Source organism: Tupaia chinensis, unplaced genomic scaffold, assembly GCF_000334495.1.
Source record: "Tupaia chinensis unplaced genomic scaffold, TupChi_1.0 Scaffold146140_1, whole genome shotgun sequence".
Lineage (NCBI taxonomy): Eukaryota > Metazoa > Chordata > Mammalia > Scandentia > Tupaiidae > Tupaia > Tupaia belangeri.
This window is the reverse complement of record NW_006205995.1, coordinates 4,122,696-4,143,628: the sequence shown is the minus strand read 5'-3', so window position 1 is coordinate 4,143,628 and position 20,933 is coordinate 4,122,696. Positions and strand designations below refer to the sequence as shown.

Below are 20,933 nucleotides of genomic sequence, written 5' to 3'. Positions count from 1 at the left end.
AAGTTCCCAAAGAACCAAATCCATTTTTTTTTTTTTTTAAAAAAAAAAAAAAAAAGAAAGAGCCTTCCTAATTTTCATACCTGCTCCTATAACTTGATATACAAAATTTTCAAAATTTATCTAAAGGAAACAAATGATAAAGACATTATTAATACTTAAACACACTCTCAACGTAATTGCATTTCCTTTAATAAATCTTGGGTTGTCCTCTGGAGGTGACCTGTCCCATATAAAAGAGGGTATGGTCCCTTGGGTTTGCCAGCATAAGAGGTACTGCATGTGTGAGAGCATTTATTGAACACACAGTTAAACACTTCTGAAGTCTACCACAAAATTAAGTTACTGGTGTTCTGACAATGTCCTCAACTTCTCTTTTGATACAAATGTCAAAAATCTAAAATGACGATTCATGTTCAGAAGTGTTATAAAATATAAGAAACCTTTGAAAAGCTATTACCTCAAGATCAAGAGTTATCTGAATCACTGACATCAAGCAAATAAAATTTATACCATAAAAAAGTGGGAAAAGTCTTTAAATCCGCTTTTAAGACTGTCAGTAGTTCAGAACCTCTATCATTTCTTTAAACCAGCTAACATTTCCAATTGTGTAGAGACAGTAAGATCTGCTGTGTATATAAATCCATGATCACTATTTCAGAGGCTTCATTTCTTACACACTGTGTTCCTTTAAGTATTGGACAATTAGTGCCTACAAAGTCTATCCTGGAGAACAGTTTAGACAGGACGGTATAATAATGGCCCCTGTTAACACACTGATAAAATAGATAGACTGACACTTTCTACACAGCAATGCTCTTAAACTTTCATAGTTCACAAATACTAAATCATCAACCGAGAATCTGATCTCTCCAGTAACTAAATGCCAGCACTGTAAACCATCAAAACTAGCAGTAGTCCCAGTAAGTTCAGTAAAGAATCTGCCCAATTATTTTTGTCACCTGCCTCTGCGAGGCACAGGCTTGCCCCATACAGCCAGGGCAGGGAAAACGCCTCTCCCTGTTTTTGTGTCCACCCTAGGAGCTAGTAAGTAGAAAGCATGGTGTGTATGCATGTGCTGACTAAATGGGGTTGGGAGGTGAGGTGGAGGGGAAAGCAGAAATACAAAGAATTGTAGTTCTCCCACTATTATATAAACTTTTAGAGGTCACTAAAATTAAGGTAGTGACTAACAAATACGGTAACACAGGAAGTCTCTCCCAAGGTGGTACACACATTCCTACAGAAGGGCAGAGATAAACAGTGAATAAAGAATCAATACCTGCATACATCATCTAACAGGTTCAGTACAATTGACAACTTTCTCTTTTCTTCTGAAACTTCCTCTTCTAAGCCTTGATTATCAGTATACATGTTACAAACTGTGCAAAGTTTCTTTCCCTGATCTCCTGTCGGTAACTATGGTCTTTGCTGTATGTGGAAGGTGCTCAAGGCTAGATGCAAAATATGTATTTTAAAAAAGGTGAAAAAAATTTGCACTCAGGACAAGTTTGGATACCCAAATTCATACCTCAAATCGAGAGAGTCCTGAAACAGAAGCATGCAAGAGAACACGCCAGCGTAAGACGTTGTTTCCGAGTAGTTTACGTGTAAGTGCTGCAGTCCTACAATCAGTTATAGTAATTCACCCGTCAAAATTGGCCTAACTTGTGTAAATAACACTATGTACAAGAGCATTCCTGAGGTAAGTAAGAATCAGATGAGTGGACAGAACCCGGAAGGTTCTGCCAGGGAAACTGTTCATTATTATAGACATCAATCACTTTCCACAGACGAGGCCAGCTAGCTCTCATCTACCCTGGGGCTCTGTTGCTAGCCTAAGTTTTAAAGGTTGTATTTTAGCCCATCCCAACTCTAACTGACAACAGTGACTTCTGAAAGAAGCATTTGCGGACCAAATAAAAGTTACACCAACTTTTTAACATAAAACACCTTGTGGACTTAGTTACCTTCAGCCTTTCGTTTAGCTTTCTGACTCTAGCTCTAGCTCTCTTTTAATGACATTCAAACAACTTCTAGGTCAGACAAATTAAGAGTGAAGAAGGCATACACCTAAGCAAACGATGCTAACTGCTTCTGTCTTTATAACCTTGATCTTTGTTTTCAAAATGACTTTTAAAAATAGGCATTTTGAATGTTTTCTTTAAAACCTGGCCGTCATCTTTTCTTAATCATCATTTCCCCTTACAAGTAAGCAGAAATGGATTTGAATTTTCCACACAGTTCTTAGAAAGACACTTAGATGCTACTCAAAAGCTAAGCTATAGATCATTAACAAAACAAGTAAAAGCTACAAAAATAATCTTTGTCAGGAATTAAATACATATATTAAATACTGGACAGTGCAAAACGTTGAGATGAAGCATAAAAGGTAATGGCTGCAACCCTTACACAGGTGTGGATAGATGGCCGACATTTCCTGAGTTATATACTTGGGGGCGTATAATTAGAATCGGGGTGCTCTTTGCTCGTCAAGCTGCTGTGGCTGGGCTCCTGCTGCTCAGGACTGGCTTGTGGGTCGGCAGCAGTCCATGACTCACTGTCCACCGCAGGCTCCAGCACCTCGGGCGTCTCTGCTTCTTCTTCTCCACTCTGCTCTACATTGTCTTCCTCAGAACCATTGAGGGTTTTTCCAAGCTGGAGGGTCTCCATAGTTCTCTGGGTCTCTGAGACCCAAGACTCAATTCTACTATTGAGCTGTACTTCTACAGATATGGGTTCATGAGTATAATCTTCTTCCTCCTCCTCATCTTCATCATCCTCTTCCTCGAGCATGCCAGGTACAAGAGTGCTAGTGGTGCTGGTGATGGAGGAATTCAAAAGGTCTCGGCAACTGCCATCCAAAGAGCCGGTCTCTGTGCTCTGCTGTGAGGCCCACTCCAGGTCGTCAGGTTTTACTTCCTCTTTATCACTCGCTGTCGACTTCCCAGGGTTTGGAGCTGAGGTAGTACTGCCTGCAGCCACTGACGAAGGCTGCTTAGCAATGGGGGTGGTTTCAAATGGAAGTTTACTGGGTTTTTCAGAAATGCTGTGTTTACAGGAAACCTCTCTCTCATTTTCTGACGTTTCCAGTCCATCTGAAGTTTCTACCATGTTTCTCCAATTTGTTTCTACAAATATCAAACAGATGGTTTAAAAACCAGAACACTATTTCAGAATCATGCAACTCTTAAAAGCCTTGAAATAACAGGGAAGACCAAAATACAGAAATTTGTACTGAAAATTTCTTAGTTCAGCAACATATGAGAAATGCTAAAAATTTAGTTTATTCAAGTATTGGTTTAAATGTTATAAAGAAAAAAAATTCTCAAAAATGTGTATTCAAGGTAAAAAACCAAGGAAGCAAAAATTAGTATAGTAATGCTCAGAAAGCAAAGTCTCCTTCCAAAAGAAGCTCATTGACATTCATATATCAAATCCATATAGTCATGAAAATCAACCAGTTGTCTAAATTTTCTGTTGTCTGGAGTTGTACTGTGCTCAAAGGCCCAGAATTCACATATGGTGGAACTGAGATGTCCAGTAAGGGCCCAGCAGGTGGTGTAGTGGTTAAGGAGCTAGACTTCCACACGGTCGACACTTGGACCCAGAGGCTTAAAACTCATGCCAAGGATGTGTGTGTGCCCCAAATCCCAAGTGGAGAATGGAGAAGGGACTGCAGTGTGGCCATTCCCCTGCAGGGTAGTTTCCCACTTCCTCTTTCTTTCTCTATGTCTCCAGCGAGTGTACATATCCTCTAGCAAAAATCTCTTTAAAGAAGATGTCCAGCAAAATAGCCAATTTCATGGGTTTGTACCATCCTCACTCAGTGAGTTACCTCAGGTAAATTTTGGTTTATAAATGGATATGTTCCTATTTGTAAGAAACAAATCTATCCACACATTTCTAACACTGGTGAAAATTTGTTTTATAATATATTTAGCTGAGCTTCTAAGTGATTTTAGAGGTAAAAAAAAGTTACTGTATTACATAATGGAATTGTGAACATCTAAAAATGTTTTTAATGATTAAAAAATCAATTTACAGCAAAATATGTAGGAATCAGTAGAGAAAACACAGCTCTCTCAATCATTTTTAAAAAGAATTATTTATTTAATTTTATGTATTCATTCATTTCAATTCAACCAGAGAAAGACAGACACACAGAGAGAAGAAAAGTGAGAAAGCAAGCCATCGGGTCCAGGACTCGAACTGTGGTTAGCCACATGGGAGTGTCCAGCTCCTTAACCACCATGCTACCTGCTGGCCCCTCACCCATTTTTTTAAAAGTAAAAATTCTATTTTATTTCTATTACAATTACCATTTACTTTAAAATTTATTATTCTTACCAAGGTGTAGTAAAATAAGCAAACCTACTTATGTTAATAAATTAACCTTGATTATCACCCATGGACTATTTTTTTTTAAATTTTTTTTTGGAGAGGTTTTTGCTATAGGGCACGTGTGCTGACCAGGCAGAAGAGAGAGACATAGAGACAGAAAGCGAAAAATCACCCCCCAGGGGGGATGGTCATGCTGCAATCCCTTCTCCTCCGTTCTCCTCTCAGGATCTTGGGCACACACGCACAAGCGCCCAGCGTGAGTTTTAAGCCACCAGGTCTGGGACATGAACTGTGGTCGACTACGTGGGAGTCCAGCAACATAGCCATTACGCTAACTGCTGGTCTCCCACCCATGGACTATATATTGATACGGGTCACATTTCAAGTACCTCAACTCAAGTCAGGACACGTGGCTTAGGAAAAAAAAAAACCTTCTTTCCTTTTTTTTCTGTAGTTTATTATTTTAAGGTTTTTGCCACAGGGTATGTGCACTCACCAGAGAGAGAGAGAGAGAGAGAGAAAGTGACAAGTCACCCCCCCACCTCGAGATGATGGCCACGCTGCAATCCCTTCCCCATCTTCCTCTTGAGGTTCTGGGAATGCATACACACATGCCTGGTGTGATTTTCAAGCAGGTCTGGCATTCAAACTGCTGTTGACCATGTGGGACTCCAGCGTCTTAACCAGCATACCACCTGTTGGCCCCAGGAGAAAACTTTCTTTCCTGGGTCCTTCCCACTCTCATTCTTATCTCAATTCTCAGTGAATGATATTATCATTTACTAGTTTCAAAGCAGAAGAAACCTCACAGTAACCCTTGATTCTGTGTTTCTCCCTTACCCTCCTCCTTTTCCTCCCTCCACACACGATGTCACATCTAAAACTCCTAAATGTGCTGACTACTGCCTTAGCCTCATTCCTCCTCTTTCTTGCTGCACATTTGCAGAAATGTCCTACCTGGTTTTCTGAACCGATGATGTCATTGTCTTACTAGCTTTCTATCACTGTGGGGCAGGATCTGAACTCAGCTCAGCACAGCCAAGCCCTTCACGATCTGCCTCTTATTTGTCTTTCTGGTCCCATTTCACATGTTCGGCTATGTACTCCGTGCTCGGTGTCACTCTGAATCCTCACTGCTCCCTGAAGTCACAGCATAAGCTGTTCTTCCTGCATGAGATGTTCTTCTCCTTTACTCCTTAGACTCCTACTCATCCTTGATAACTATTTTTTTTTTCCATTTTTTTTTTCTGGCCTTAGGGCACATGGAGGAGAAAGAGACAGACACAGTGAGAGGGAAAGTGAGAAATCACCCCCCACGGAGATGGCCATGCCGCAACCCCCTTTCCTTCATTCTCCTCCTGGGATCTTGGGCATGCACGTACATGCACCAGCATGATTTTCAAGCCACTGGGTCTGGGACTCGAGCTGCTGTTGGCCACGTGGGATCCAGTGATGTAACTACTATACCATCTGCTGGTCCTGATAACTTCCCTTAAATGTCAGTTCTTTTGTGAAGTCTTTTCTGACTTTCAGAGTCACTAACCTAAAGGCCCAAAGCAATTTTTACATACACAGTTCAAAAGTACCTGCTTTGAGTTTGGTGCCCCAGCCCCACATCCCTCCTCATTCCCACTCCAGATCATTTCTGTGTCTCTCTGGTTAGCATATAGTAAGCGCTGGGGAAAAGCCTATTAAATGAACATTTTCATACATAAATTATACAAAAAGAAACATTTAAAAAGGCATAAAGTTTTAACAAATTTGGGGCCAGCAGGTGGCATGTGGTTTGGGCGCTAGATTCCTACATGGCTGACCAAAGATCAAGTCCTGAACCCAGCGGCTTGAGATTCAAGCGGGGTGCATGTGTGTGCATACCCAAAATCCTGACAAGAGAATGGAGAAGAGATTGTACTGTTACAGCATGGCCATCCTCCCTGGGGAATGATTTCTGTCTTTCCCTCTCTGTCTCTCTCTGGGAAGTACACACACCTATGGCAAAAACAAAAACAAAAACAAATTTTAGATACACATTTATATTTCCTTCTAACAGTTTTCTTTTAAAGAGAAATCTCAGGCCCAGAGATTAATCAATTACACCCAAACTAATAGGCAGAGTGTGAAAAAAATAAGGCTTCAAATGATAACACTTTAAATCTGGAGCTTTTCAAAATATCTCCTAAATCTTCGTAAGTTTCTTTTCCTTTTTAAATTTTTTTTTTTTTGGTCAGAGGGCACATCCAACTCATCAAGAGAGACAAAAAGAGGAAGAGAAAGCACCCCAATGGGACATGACCACACTACAATCCCTTTTCCTCCATTTCACCATCCTGTCAGGATTTTAGACACACAAGCACATGTGCCTGGAGTGTTTTTCAAACCACTGGGACTGATTCAAGTCAGCTATGTGGGATTCAGTTCCCTTAGCCATGAGGCCACAGGCAAGCCCCTTATTACTTTTTAATCACGTGCCCATGTGAAGATCATTTGTCACTCTGTCATTGTCTTTGGCCACAGCTATATGGATTTATTTTGCAATTTACTTTGAAATCTGGCATTCCGTTACAGAGAGGATTGATCTCATTTACGAAGTTAGTACTTTATCTATTTATTTTCAATTAGTACCACACTGGCCAAAGAAACACGTGTGTCTCTAGGCCAGAAGCACCTACCCATGACCAACAGTTTCCTAGAGGCCCACAACTATATGTTGATTGACTTGGATCTGGAGACAGCAAAAAATACTCCAAACATTTAAAAACAATCATAGATAGAGAGACCAAAAAAGGGAGTGTGGGAAGAAAATAGGGACTCAGGTTTTATATGCTAAATTTTAGATGGCAATAAGCTGTAAAACTCTCAGGAGGTAGCTACTCTATTTTTTAAAAAAGAAAAGAAAGATGGCATAATGGTTATGTTGCTGGACTCGCACGTAGTTGACTATCGTTTGAGTCCTGGGCTCGATGGCTTAAAACTCACACCAGGTGCATGTTTGTGAATGCCCAAAATCCCTAGAGGAGAAGGGAAGAGAAGGGATGGCAGCATGGTCATCTCCCCTGGGGGGTGATGTTTTACTTTCTGTCTCTCTGTCTCCATCTCTGCAAGCACATGTGCCCTACATCTCAGAAAAAGGGAAAGATAAATCAGAAAGTAGATGAAGAAAGAGGAGAACTTAAGAGATCAAAGTATCACAGAAACAAGGCAATGAAATTTCTAATATGTAGACTACAGTAATGTTAAACATTAAACATATATACTGTTGTTTAGTCTGTATTTCTTTTGACTACAACAACTGAAAGCAAAGGTCACATGATTACACACCTTATAAATTCAGGATGAACAGTAATCCAATCTTTAGTTTACTTAGTAAATGTAAAATTTTAATAACTGAATAAAATATTAGAAAAAATTTCCTATTTAATCAGTGATAGGTCACAAGTAGGGTACATTTGGTCTTTTAAATCCTCTTGGGCTTTGTTTTTTTCCCAAGGTTTTGGCCATAGGGCGTGTCTATTTGCCAGAGAGGGGGGGGGAGTGAGAAATCATCTCCCAAGGCCATGCTACAATCCCTTCTCCTCTATTCTCCTCTCTGGATTTTGCTCATGCATAAACATGTGCCTAGTCTGGTTTTCAACTACGTCCATGACTCGAATCGTAGTTGGCTATGTGGGAATCTAGCATCTTAACCACCACACCACCTACTGAACACCCTCCACCTCTGGACTTTTGAAAAGATTTTAGAACTAGTTAAATCGCAAGGTCTCACAGAAAATCTTAGTCCCAAATATGATCCTAATTTTTAATAGATATCTTCAATATAGTTTTTAAATAAAAATTCTGAGCAAAATTTAAATAACCAAGAATGAAGACAAAAACAGAAGGTAGCCTGGGAAATCATTAACAAAATGTTTTTAATCACTTAAATTATTTCACACTTTAAGTTATTTAAATGGCATGCAACAACTTACCATATTCCTTTTCATTCACTTCAGATATGGGTTCAGAAATAACGCTGCAGAAGGAAATGGCACTTGCTGCAGAGGGATTCCGAGAATGCCCCATGTGGTGTGGTACTTTTTTCACATTCTTTAAGGCTTCCTCAGCCTGCTCTTGTTCCATCGCTGCAACCATATCTTTGTATGCTTTCCGGGCTTCCTCAGTGAGTTCTACTAACTTATTAAACAGACTCTAAAAGGAAAAAAAAAAAGGATCAGTCCTTTTTTTGTTATACTTTTTTTATTCCTATTATTAGCAATAAATTATCTCTACTGTTTGTTTCAAGGTCAGATATACTTTCAATCAGAACAAAATCCAAATGGTATTGAAGCCACAGAACCTTTTGGAACACTCTTCAACTTGCGCATATTGTTTATTAATTCTCACAAGTCTGAGGACATTTCTTGACTCTGTCATGAGCCACCAAATGTGGCATATTAGAAGTCTGTGCAAAGTTTGTCATTTCAACAAATACATCCCCCTTTGGTGTCTGGCACTACAGACTGCAGAGAGACAACTGCGCATCACCTTCGCTCTCCAGGAACCGTCTATGTGGCTATAACAAGAAGACAGGAGCAGTAATTCAAGAAAGAATGCTGTGGTAAATATCAGGGCTTTTAGATGAGACATTAAATCTAAACTGTTGAGTGTCACTGAGGAAACCATGAAGGAAGATGACATCTATTATAGGTCTTGAAAAATAGATACAAATGTGGGGCCGACAGGAGGCATGGTGAAGGCACTGGACTCCCACATGGCAGACCATGGTTCCTCACTGGGTCTCTCTCTCCTTTCTCTGTCTCTCTCTCTAGACAAATAAAAAATAAAAATAAAGTAATTCTTAAAAAAAAAAATAACGTAGGAACAATTTTGAAGATAGAGCATATTTAGCTAAACATGCAAAATCTCACATATAGGTATAAACACAAAAAAAGGACAAAGACCAGCTCAGTGGTGAAGAGGTAACACACTGTTCAAGTGATGCTGGATCCATATAGAAGAATGTAAGTCAGTTGTCTTGTTGCCTATAACCCTGGGCACACTCACCCATAATCCTGGTGGGCTGGAAAGCTTGAGCAAGGACTGAAATGTGAGTCTCACTGGGGGGTTTTGTCTCCCCACCTCTCTTGAGTCTGTCTCTCATTCTTGAGCTTAAAAAAAGTGCAAGGCTTATATGGGGAGAGCTGAAGAATCTTATTTGGGTCAGAATATAAGGAATTAAGTATATGTAGGGGCTGACCAGGGATGTAGAAGATGGCAACTGCCACAGGAAATAGAAGTTTTCTTGCTGGAAGAACATGAAGACCAAAAGGAAGTGGGTGATAGCATGGACAGGTAAGGCCTTGAGGATGATGAAAACACATGCTACTGTTTGAAAGTCCTCCAAAACTCCTGTGTTGAGATTCAGTGGTGACAGGATTAAGAACGTTTAAACTTACCCTTCTATAATGCTACAAACTGAGGCTTTTGGAAGGATTAGGATTAAGGTCATTAGGGTGGGAGGTAGGATTAAGGTCATTAGGGTGCTGCCCTGGCAAATGATTCCTGGTGGATTTATTGGGAGACGGAATGAGACCAGAACAAAGACACACAGACACAGATGTACATACTCCTCTCCTCCCCCATGTAGTGAGGCAGTCGATATACCCTCACCAGATGCAGCTCTGGACCCTGGACCTCAAACTGAGAGCAGAATAAACCTCTATCCTTATAAATGACCTAGACTCGGATACTTTCTGTTATTAGCAACAGGATGGACTATAACAATATGACACAAGAGACAAGAATGATTACTGAGCCAAAAGCAAATGATGAAACATAATAAAGTGCTTACAAGTAGAATCTTTAATAAACACTCATGTTTAACAAAGCAGAAAAATCCACATAGCATTAGGTATCATAGTTACTGAAGAACAACTATAATGCTATGTGAATTTTGTCATTTGCCAAAAAAATTTAAGTTTCCATAGATAACAGAATCATACAACAATGACTTAGTAAGGATTCCTATGTCATAATTCAACATATTTCTACTCCTATTAAATGTCCAAATTTAATACAACAAATCCACAACACAAAGAATTTTCACTGGTAAACATGACCTGGATATTTCTGATCAGCATGAAAGTTTTGACCTGATCTGTTTCCAACCTGGGTCGGTTCACCCCTCTCTTAGGCAACCTGGTGGTTCCCTGCTCCCAGGAAGACAAAGATGCTGATGTCATGGATGCAGAACTACTATGACAACTGGCTTAGGGATTCCATTTTCTGAAGGAAAATCTCCTCAAATTATTAGTGTTATTTTCCCTCTTGACTCCTAGTAACAAAAAATATACCCATCATAAACTGAAGACATTATTTTACACTGTTTAATACCGGATCTCTTTAACCTATAGTCAAATAAATCATTAAGTACTATATAGTTGAGCCTGAAAACAATACGTTGGCAGAAATAGAAACTAAACTCTTTTCAAAATGCTGTAGGACTGGAAACTATATTCTAAACCCCACCTTTTAGACTCCCCAAATACTCAGAGAAGTAGAGATTTTTGTCTCGGAATGATCAAAAACTACCGCAGAGGTACAAGAAATATGAGAAACCAAGAAAATCTCTCTCCCCTAAGAGAAAAGAACAATCTTTCATCATCCATAGACAGTACAGTAGAACTCGTGGAAATGTCCAACAGAGAATTCAGAATATTCATATTCAGTGACAAAACTAAATGAGATGCAAGAGCTGAGAGACAATGAACTTCAGAAGATGCAGGAGAAAAGAGACAATGAGTTCCAGGAGGTGAAGAAGTTCTTGCACTATCTGAAAGACAAAATACACATCATAAAAAAGAATCAAATGAGGCTGGTAGAGATAAAGACTGCAATATAGGAAATCGAAACCTCCTCGAAAGTATTAAAAGCAGATTAACCAAATCAGAAGATCAAATCTTGGATGTTGAAGGCAAAACCTCTGTCTGACCTAGAAAAAAGAACCAAAAGAACTGAGACAATAACCCAGAAAAATGAGACTATACGAGAAATACTAGATACCATTAAGTGCCCAAACATCCAGATAATCAGTATCCCAGAAGGTGAAGAAATTAACAAGGGCATTGATAATCTATTCCATGAAATCCTGGAAGAAAACTTTCCAACTCTAGAGAGGCATTCAAATATCCAATCCCAAGAAATACTAAGGACCCCTAATAGAATCAACCCGAGAAGTCCTCCAAAACTCCTGTGTTGAGATTCAGTGGTGACAGGATTAAGAACGTTTAAACTTACCCTTCTATAATGCTACAAACTGAGGCTTTTGGAAGGATTAGGATTAAGGTCATTAGGGTGGGAGGTAGGATTAAGGTCATTAGGGTGCTGCCCTGGCAAATGATTCCTGGTGGATTTATTGGGAGACGGAATGAGACCAGAACAAAGACACACAGACACAGATGTACATACTCCTCTCCTCCCCCATGTAGTGAGGCAGTCGATATACCCTCACCAGATGCAGCTCTGGACCCTGGACCTCAAACTGAGAGCAGAATAAACCTCTATCCTTATAAATGACCTAGACTCGGATACTTTCTGTTATTAGCAACAGGATGGACTATAACAATATGACACAAGAGACAAGAATGATTACTGAGCCAAAAGCAAATGATGAAACATAATAAAGTGCTTACAAGTAGAATCTTTAATAAACACTCATGTTTAACAAAGCAGAAAAATCCACATAGCATTAGGTATCATAGTTACTGAAGAACAACTATAATGCTATGTGAATTTTGTCATTTGCCAAAAAAATTTAAGTTTCCATAGATAACAGAATCATACAACAATGACTTAGTAAGGATTCCTATGTCATAATTCAACATATTTCTACTCCTATTAAATGTCCAAATTTAATACAACAAATCCACAACACAAAGAATTTTCACTGGTAAACATGACCTGGATATTTCTGATCAGCATGAAAGTTTTGACCTGATCTGTTTCCAACCTGGGTCGGTTCACCCCTCTCTTAGGCAACCTGGTGGTTCCCTGCTCCCAGGAAGACAAAGATGCTGATGTCATGGATGCAGAACTACTATGACAACTGGCTTAGGGATTCCATTTTCTGAAGGAAAATCTCCTCAAATTATTAGTGTTATTTTCCCTCTTGACTCCTAGTAACAAAAAATATACCCATCATAAACTGAAGACATTATTTTACACTGTTTAATACCGGATCTCTTTAACCTATAGTCAAATAAATCATTAAGTACTATATAGTTGAGCCTGAAAACAATACGTTGGCAGAAATAGAAACTAAACTCTTTTCAAAATGCTGTAGGACTGGAAACTATATTCTAAACCCCACCTTTTAGACTCCCCAAATACTCAGAGAAGTAGAGATTTTTGTCTCGGAATGATCAAAAACTACCGCAGAGGTACAAGAAATATGAGAAACCAAGAAAATCTCTCTCCCCTAAGAGAAAAGAACAATCTTTCATCATCCATAGACAGTACAGTAGAACTCGTGGAAATGTCCAACAGAGAATTCAGAATATTCATATTCAGTGACAAAACTAAATGAGATGCAAGAGCTGAGAGACAATGAACTTCAGAAGATGCAGGAGAAAAGAGACAATGAGTTCCAGGAGGTGAAGAAGTTCTTGCACTATCTGAAAGACAAAATACACATCATAAAAAAGAATCAAATGAGGCTGGTAGAGATAAAGACTGCAATATAGGAAATCGAAACCTCCTCGAAAGTATTAAAAGCAGATTAACCAAATCAGAAGATCAAATCTTGGATGTTGAAGGCAAAACCTCTGTCTGACCTAGAAAAAAGAACCAAAAGAACTGAGACAATAACCCAGAAAAATGAGACTATACGAGAAATACTAGATACCATTAAGTGCCCAAACATCCAGATAATCAGTATCCCAGAAGGTGAAGAAATTAACAAGGGCATTGATAATCTATTCCATGAAATCCTGGAAGAAAACTTTCCAACTCTAGAGAGGCATTCAAATATCCAATCCCAAGAAATACTAAGGACCCCTAATAGAATCAACCCGAGAAGATCTTCTCCCAGGCACATCATAGCCAGATTGGCAAAATCCATAAAGACAAAGACAAGATACTAAAATTGGCAAGAGAGAAACATTAGTTTACTTTATAAAGGTTATCCAGCTAACCTCAGACCTCTCATCAGATACAATGGAAGAAAGGAAAGAATGGGAAAATATATTCAAAGCATTAAGTGAAAAACAGTTTCAACCAAAAATATCATACCCAGCAAGATTATCCTTTACATGGAAAGAAAGGATAAAAACATTCTCAGGAAGACCTGAAAGAATTTGCCAAGAGCAGACCCACTCTTCAGGAAGCTCTGAAAGGAGTGCTCTACCAGGAAAACTAAAGACACTCCTTCAGAAGGAGAACAAAAAGCAACTGAGAAAATTATTAACTTAAAGCTAGGGACAAGAAATATCAGTAATAATGTTGAATGCTAACTTCCAGGACTGAAACAGAAAGATTGGACCGTAGTAACACCGCATATTCAACAGAAGATAGACTGAACATAGACTGAACTGGTGAAATAGAGTTTTATGACTTTTGAGTAAAACATTACTGATTTTTTTTTACTATGCTGTTTTCCCAATTTAAGGATTTTGCTTTCTTTTGAACTGTTGATAATTCACAATTTGTTAAATATTTTTACTTCTTGTTGCTTTAAATGGAAACAAACTTATCTTCCTTCCTGACCCCTCTGTAATTGGAAAGTATTTGGGAGTATTGTTACTTTGTGGCAGAAGGGTTATTTGCACAAGTTCAATAATGCCTGTTTCATTCATCAGAAATTGGAAATACTCATTATTGGACAGGTCTTTGACTGGAATGTCATATCTGAAAATTAACCTAAAAACTATGGAACTAAGGTAGATCTCAAGTAAGACAACAGAAGCTTTTGGAAAGATGGCCTGGCACCACAAACGGTCCAGAGACGATTAGAGAAGCCATATGAAAGAATCTGTACCATAAAATAACCTGGGCTTTTCTAGCCCAGCATTGTAATCAGTAGAGACTGCAAAAGAGCAGTCACAACCAGAGGATTACCTTGAGGAAGACTTAAAATAAAGAAAAAGAGACTGATCTTTGCTAGCAGATGGTAAACCACAGAATACTAGGTAGACAGAGCTGAGCTGGGAAGATTAATGTGTGAACTGTGTGCTGGGTGTTTGCCTCTCAACAGTGTGAGTAGTTGACATGTAAGTATTTTCTCAAAAATATTTAAGACCAGGGCCAGCAGTTAGCGTAATGGCTATGTCGCTGAACTCCCATGTAATCGACCACGGTTCAAGTCCTGGACCTGGTGGCTAAAATTCACGCCGGGAACATGTGCACGCATGCCCAAGATCCTGAAAGGAAAATGGAGGAGAAGGGATTGCGGCATGGCCACCCCCCTGGGGGGGTGATTTCTCGCTTTCTGTCTGTCTCTGTCTCTCTGGTGAGGGCCCCCGCCCACTAGCAAAAACCTCTCAAAAAAAAAAAAAAATTAAGATCATACTGTCACTGTATAGAGTCACAAACAAAATTGTATAACAACTATTTTGAACATTATCTTTAAAATTCAGGTTTTTTTTAATTTTGAAAGTTATCAACTGTCAAGAACTATGGAGTATAAGCAAAAATTTGTTGATATGTAAAGTAAATGTGGGAAAATGTAAAAAATTATAAATAAATGAGGAAAAATAGATTAAAAAAAAAAAAACTAATAGTCTGGCAGAGACTCAAACCCTAGAATAATACGGTAACTGATAACCATGAAGGAGGGACTCAGAAAAAAATAAATAAATAACAGACAAGAATGGAAAGTTACTGTGTGCAGTAGTAGCTTGGACTTGCTTGACATACAATGCATTTGCGCTCTGAGCACCCATATTACATGCTGTAAAAATGTACAATGATTAAATGTAAAAATAGAAAACAATGACCATTATCAGGGGAAAAAATGCTGTAGGATTAATCTATGTAAATGTTTTCATCACACAATGTTTTACTTTACAAAAGAGGAAATATAACACTCAGGAATTTTCTTCTCTTTCTTTGAGAGTAATCAACTTCAAATGCTTAAATACAACACTGGAATATGTCAACAGAAAATGTGCTATTTGGGGGATGTATGAAGGCACAAAAGTGTGCTTCTAAATTCTTACCTCAGCACCAAAGTAGTTGAAGATCCCTACTACACTAACAGGAACCAACTTGTTCACACAACGTCCTAGAGCTTTTCTTCCAAGGGCAAACACAAAAGGAATTTCCTGTTCCCGTGCCATTGCTATAACATTATAGAGAGCCTCGTCCAGGCCACCTGAAAAATCAATACATGCGTAGGTTTTTATTATTTCCTAAGTGGAGCTAATCTACCACCCAGGAGTTAATGCATAAAGCAGTACAGCAAAGAATTCTATGAGTGCTCTCAGCATTTACACCATTGCACACATTCTCCAGTTTGAAGTTATACTACACGTGTATATATACATATTTTCTTTCTTCCAATTAAATTCCTAATTCCATCAAACTTAGCATTTTTTCCCTCTATGTAGGGATAAGCATAACAGAAATCAAATTTTAATTCAACAGTTACCATAAATTCATTAAACTGTTAAGAGTGGTTGACTCCTTTTTGCAGTCTTTCCACTCAAGTGGTGACCTATTACAACACAATAAGACAGATAACACTGACTTGGTGAGTATTCCTCCCCTATGGCTGTGCCTACTGTACTACATGATGCAACTAGGTACTCTCATCACCTAAAGTAGCTTTTACCTCAAAAAGAACAAATAAAGGTAAGTGACATGGTACAAAGTACTTGCATGCTGTACCCAAGAGCCTTCGTATGTAACTGCTGGTTTCTGAGACAAATTTCCACCATAAACATGAGTGGAGATCTTTGAGGATGGGGATATCAGGAAGGTAATATAAAATTTTTAAAGCAGACTCTATTTGCAGAGGCAAAGAAATGCACTCTTGTCCCCATCCTGATCACAACAAAGGAGACACTTGGTGGCACTATCAAAATCCTAGTGAAGTGTTCACACATGGGAATTTCTTTACAATACAGTCTCAGCTGTACTATCATTTTTCGGGTATTGAAATATTTCATTTTTTCCCCTCATGGTCATTATTTGTTGTAGGTCTAAACTCTGCTGAGAAAGACACATGGCTTCTACTTTAGAATTCAGTGTATAGTCTACAATTATATTAAATAAATATCAAAATAGTCCAAAACCAAAATGTGCATACCTTTTGATTGGATTTTTTCACAGTTAGGAGAAATTATAACACACTTGATTTTATTTAACTTCATATGTTTGGTAACCTCCCTCAGACCCATAACCAGCCGTCTCCTCGCTTTTGCTCTTACAGGATCCTTTTGGTAAATGCGTTCCTGGAAACTTACAAGCTCTTGGAGGAGAAGAGTCACACATTCATCAATCTCTTTACAAAGAACCTGATTACAATACCTGCAAAGGAAACCAAAAATAGGTATTCTATCCTAATTTATTTTTCTGTAATTACAAAATTACATTAGGAAAATTGCTTTAAGAGGAAATATATCCAGTAAGAAGTTTTCAGAAAAGTCTTAAATATTTCTGAAACCCTTCAGTCAGTAAGAAAAGAGAAGAGTGCTATATTGCCTTTGTTTCTGAATTTCAACAGATTGCCCTTTATATAAAGAGTAAGTTAGTGGGCCAGCAGGTGGCGTGGAGGTTAAGGCAGCTGGATCCCACACAGCTGAATACGCAGTTTGAATCCCAGACCTACTGGTTTGAAAAATCACACTGGTGTGTGTTTATGCCCCAAATTCCGAGAGGAATAATGCGAAAAACAGAAAGTGTGGGGCCATTAAAGTACTTCACGTCTGTGATAAGGAAATCATCCCAGTATACTTTTTCCAATGTTTTTAGTTCTCTCATCTCTACCATAGCAGATGTTAATGAAAACTATAGTTTCTAATCTAGAAATAACCAGGCAAGCACATTTCTACCTCTAAATTACACTATGGAGTAGAAAAATCTATTCTACCCTTCTTTAGTACCAAAAACAAACAAACAAACAAAAATACTTTGGGAATTTTTTTATGCTTATGTGAAAAAAAGCTTAAGTAACTGCAAGTATGTTGCTATTTAAGAATGAGATAACTTGACAAAGAGGGGAGACTGTCAAACTATGCAAAATTAAAGAACAGAACACCAAAGTGTAGTTTTCGTCACTGTTTTTTCCTTAAAAGAAATAAGCTATTTATTTTATATACATGTAACATTTTATTCTCTAATGTTTAATTTTTTCCACATCTGTTATTTAACATTTAATTAACATCTCAAAGCCAGGCAAGAAATATTTTCTCAAAAACAGTGATATAAGGAAAAAGAATCCAACAAACCAATATGGTTTAGACTTAAAGACATTAAATTTTCACCCTGGGATTCTTTCATATCATTTTTAAAGATAAATTTACCTACACAAATGTTAAAAGTCCCAAATCCTTCACAGCATTAACTATTACAAAAAAAAAAAAAGAAAATTCCTTAAACTATTCAATCCAGTAATGAGTACAAAATAAAACTTACTCTCTAAACCTTTTGCTGTGGATTTTGGTTATTGTTGAAGATGCCATTGGACTGCCTATTCCAGAACTAGCAGGAGAGCCTTGTGACACAGGTGTCATACAATACGGAGAGTTCTGACTTGCTGGAGAGAGTGAAGTATCACTGGGCATGCTCAGGCCCGTATCTGTGGAGATGTGAGGTTTGAGAAAAGAATTTAGAAACTTCAAATGCCGGGGAGACCAACAGATGGCTTAGCAGTTACATCACTGGACTCCCACATGCTGGACCACAATTCGAGTCCTGGACCAGTGGCTGGAAACTCATGCAGAGCAAATGTATGTGCATGTCCAAGGAGAACGAAGAGAAGGGACTGCAGTGTGGCCATCCCCCCCCCGGGAGTGATTTCTCACTTTCCCTCTCTCCATGCCTGTCTCTCTTTCTCTGGCAAGCACATGAGCCCTAAGACAAAACGTCTTTAAAAAAAAAAAGAAGAAGAAGAAACTTCAGATGCTAAAAAGCTCTGTATTGATCAACACAACTTGAAATGGCAGTTGTCTTTTAGGTCACTTCCAAATTCTCTATAAGCTAACAAGCTGGGCATTTTTCATACCACAAACAAACAGTACTCATATACTACAAAAATGAGGTCTTCCTATAATCTATTAAAACATACTCTTGAAAATGAAGCACAGCTCACAAGTCTTCACAAAGGTAATGAGAGACTGTCAAATTATCTAAAACATGTGTTACTAGGGGATTTGACAAGGACCTGCATCTCTTCCCAGATCACATTACCCATCTTCTACATCTCTATTTTTCCAACTATTTCTGAGAAATCTTTTTTCCATGCCTACAATGTCCCACTGTTGATGACAATGACAACTGTCTCTTGTTCACGCCACGCCACTCCTGATTCTCCAGGCAATACCCCAGTTTCTCTCTCACTTGGACTCTTCTCTGTGCTCAGAAGTCACATTTCAGATGACATCTCTTCACTCTCCTGTCTCCTTCACTGATTACTGTGACTTTCTTAATTAGCTAAGTTCAGGAAATGAGTTCATATTTGTATAACTACTTCAATAATTAGCATAATTACAGATACATCTTCTTTTCTCTTTCCTGGATTGTAAGTTCTTTTTTTTTTTTTTTTTGGAGAGGTTTTTGCTATAGGGTGTGTGCGCTCGCCAGAAAGACAGACACAGAAAGTGAGAAATCACCCCCCGGGGAGATGGCCACGCCGCAATCCCTTCTCCTCCATTCTCCTCTTGGGATCTTGGGCACACACGCACAGGAACCCAGCCTGAGTTTAAGCCACTGGGTCTGGGACTCAAACCACAGTTGACTACATGGGACTCCAGCAACATAGCCATTAAGCCAACTGCTGGTCCCCTGGATTGTAAACTCTTCAATAGCAGAATCTGTCCACAATAATTTTAGTATGTTTTCTGACCTCTCCACTCCTATTCTTGTTACTAAAATACACATGGTAGATGCTCAATAAACATTCATGACTGGATGGATGGATATACCTAAATAAAAAAGGAATCATATTAAATTGAGAATAAAGGGAAAATCTTAGCCAAATATGTCCTAGCTAAAATAATTAGAAATAAACTCACTCTTCTAAAAACAGTGCAATACTGCTGCTTAATCTATACATAAATCAGATTTAAATGTGTTGAAAAAAGCTAAAAAATAAATGTCTACTGGGACATGTAGTTGACCATGGTTTGAGTCCCAGACCCAGTGGCTTGGACTCATGTTGGACACATGTGCATGCTTGCCCAAGGTCCCGAGAGGAGAATGGAGGAGAAGGGATTGTGGTGTGGCCATCCTCCCTGGGGGGTGATTTCTTGCTTTCTGTCTCTCTGTCTCTCTGTCTTTCTGGTGAGTGCATGCATCCTAGACCTCTCCAAAAAAAAAAAAAAAAAGTAAGAAAGTAAAAATAAAAAATTAAAAAATTAAAAATTAAAAAATGTCTACTGCTAAAACAAAACAAAACAAACCTTTGTTCTAGTTGGTGTAATTAGAAGAAACCTGAAGTTTTGCTGAGTTACCATCTGGAATCATATGTGATGACTACTTTGTATAGTTTATAATTCCCTATTCATCGTGGCATTTGTATTCATACCATGAAAGAAAATCAATAAAAATGACAAAAGAGGGAGTCAGCAGGTAGTGTGGTGGCTGGGATGCCAGACTGCCCATATGGCCGACTGTAGTTTGAGTCCAGGGCCTGGCACCTTGAGAATCATGCCCAGGTACGTGTGCATAACATGGCCAAAATCCCAGGAAGAGAATGGAGGAGAAGGAACTGCAGCATGGCTCCTGGGGAGGGGTGATTTCTCACTTTCCCTCTCACTTTCTCTGTCTCTCTCTCTCTGAGAAGCATACTTGCCCTATAGCAAAAACAAACAAACAAACAAAAACAAAAACAACCGTAAAAAAAGACTCAATAAAAAATAGCCCTACGCCAGAAAGACAGACACAGAAAGTGAGAAATCACCCCCCGGGGAGATGGCCACGCCGCAATCCCTTCTCCTCCATTCTCCTCTTGGGATCTTGGGCACACACGCACAGGAACCCAGCCTGAGTTTAAGCCACTGGGTCTGGGACTCAAACCACAGTTGACTACATGGGACTCCAGCAACATAGCCATTAAGCCAACTGCTGGTCCCCTGGATTGTAAACTCTTCAATAGCAGAATCTGTCCACAATAATTTTAGTATGTTTTCTGACCTCTCCACTCCTATTCTTGTTACTAAAATACACATGGTAGATGCTCAATAAACATTCATGACTGGATGGATGGATATACCTAAATAAAAAAGGAATCATATTAAATTGAGAATAAAGGGAAAATCTTAGCCAAATATGTCCTAGCTAAAATAATTAGAAATAAACTCACTCTTCTAAAAACAGTGCAATACTGCTGCTTAATCTATACATAAATCAGATTTAAATGTGTTGAAAAAAGCTAAAAAATAAATGTCTACTGGGACATG

At 38.7% G+C, this 20,933-nt stretch overlaps 1 protein-coding gene across 1 annotated transcript in view; it reads right to left on the bottom strand.

Moving 5' to 3' along the window:
- Window positions 1-40: 40 nt before the first annotated feature.
- SECISBP2L (SECIS binding protein 2 like) overlaps window positions 41-20,933 on the bottom strand; it is a gene marked incomplete in the record, with an annotated part of 58,901 nt that continues 38,008 nt past the window's right edge. The window contains 5 exon segments of the mRNA XM_027768390.1: window positions 41-3,128; window positions 8,307-8,526; window positions 15,531-15,685; window positions 16,622-16,842; window positions 17,950-18,112. Coding sequence (XP_027624191.1) covers window positions 2,443-3,128; window positions 8,307-8,526; window positions 15,531-15,685; window positions 16,622-16,842; window positions 17,950-18,112 — 1,445 coding nt within the window.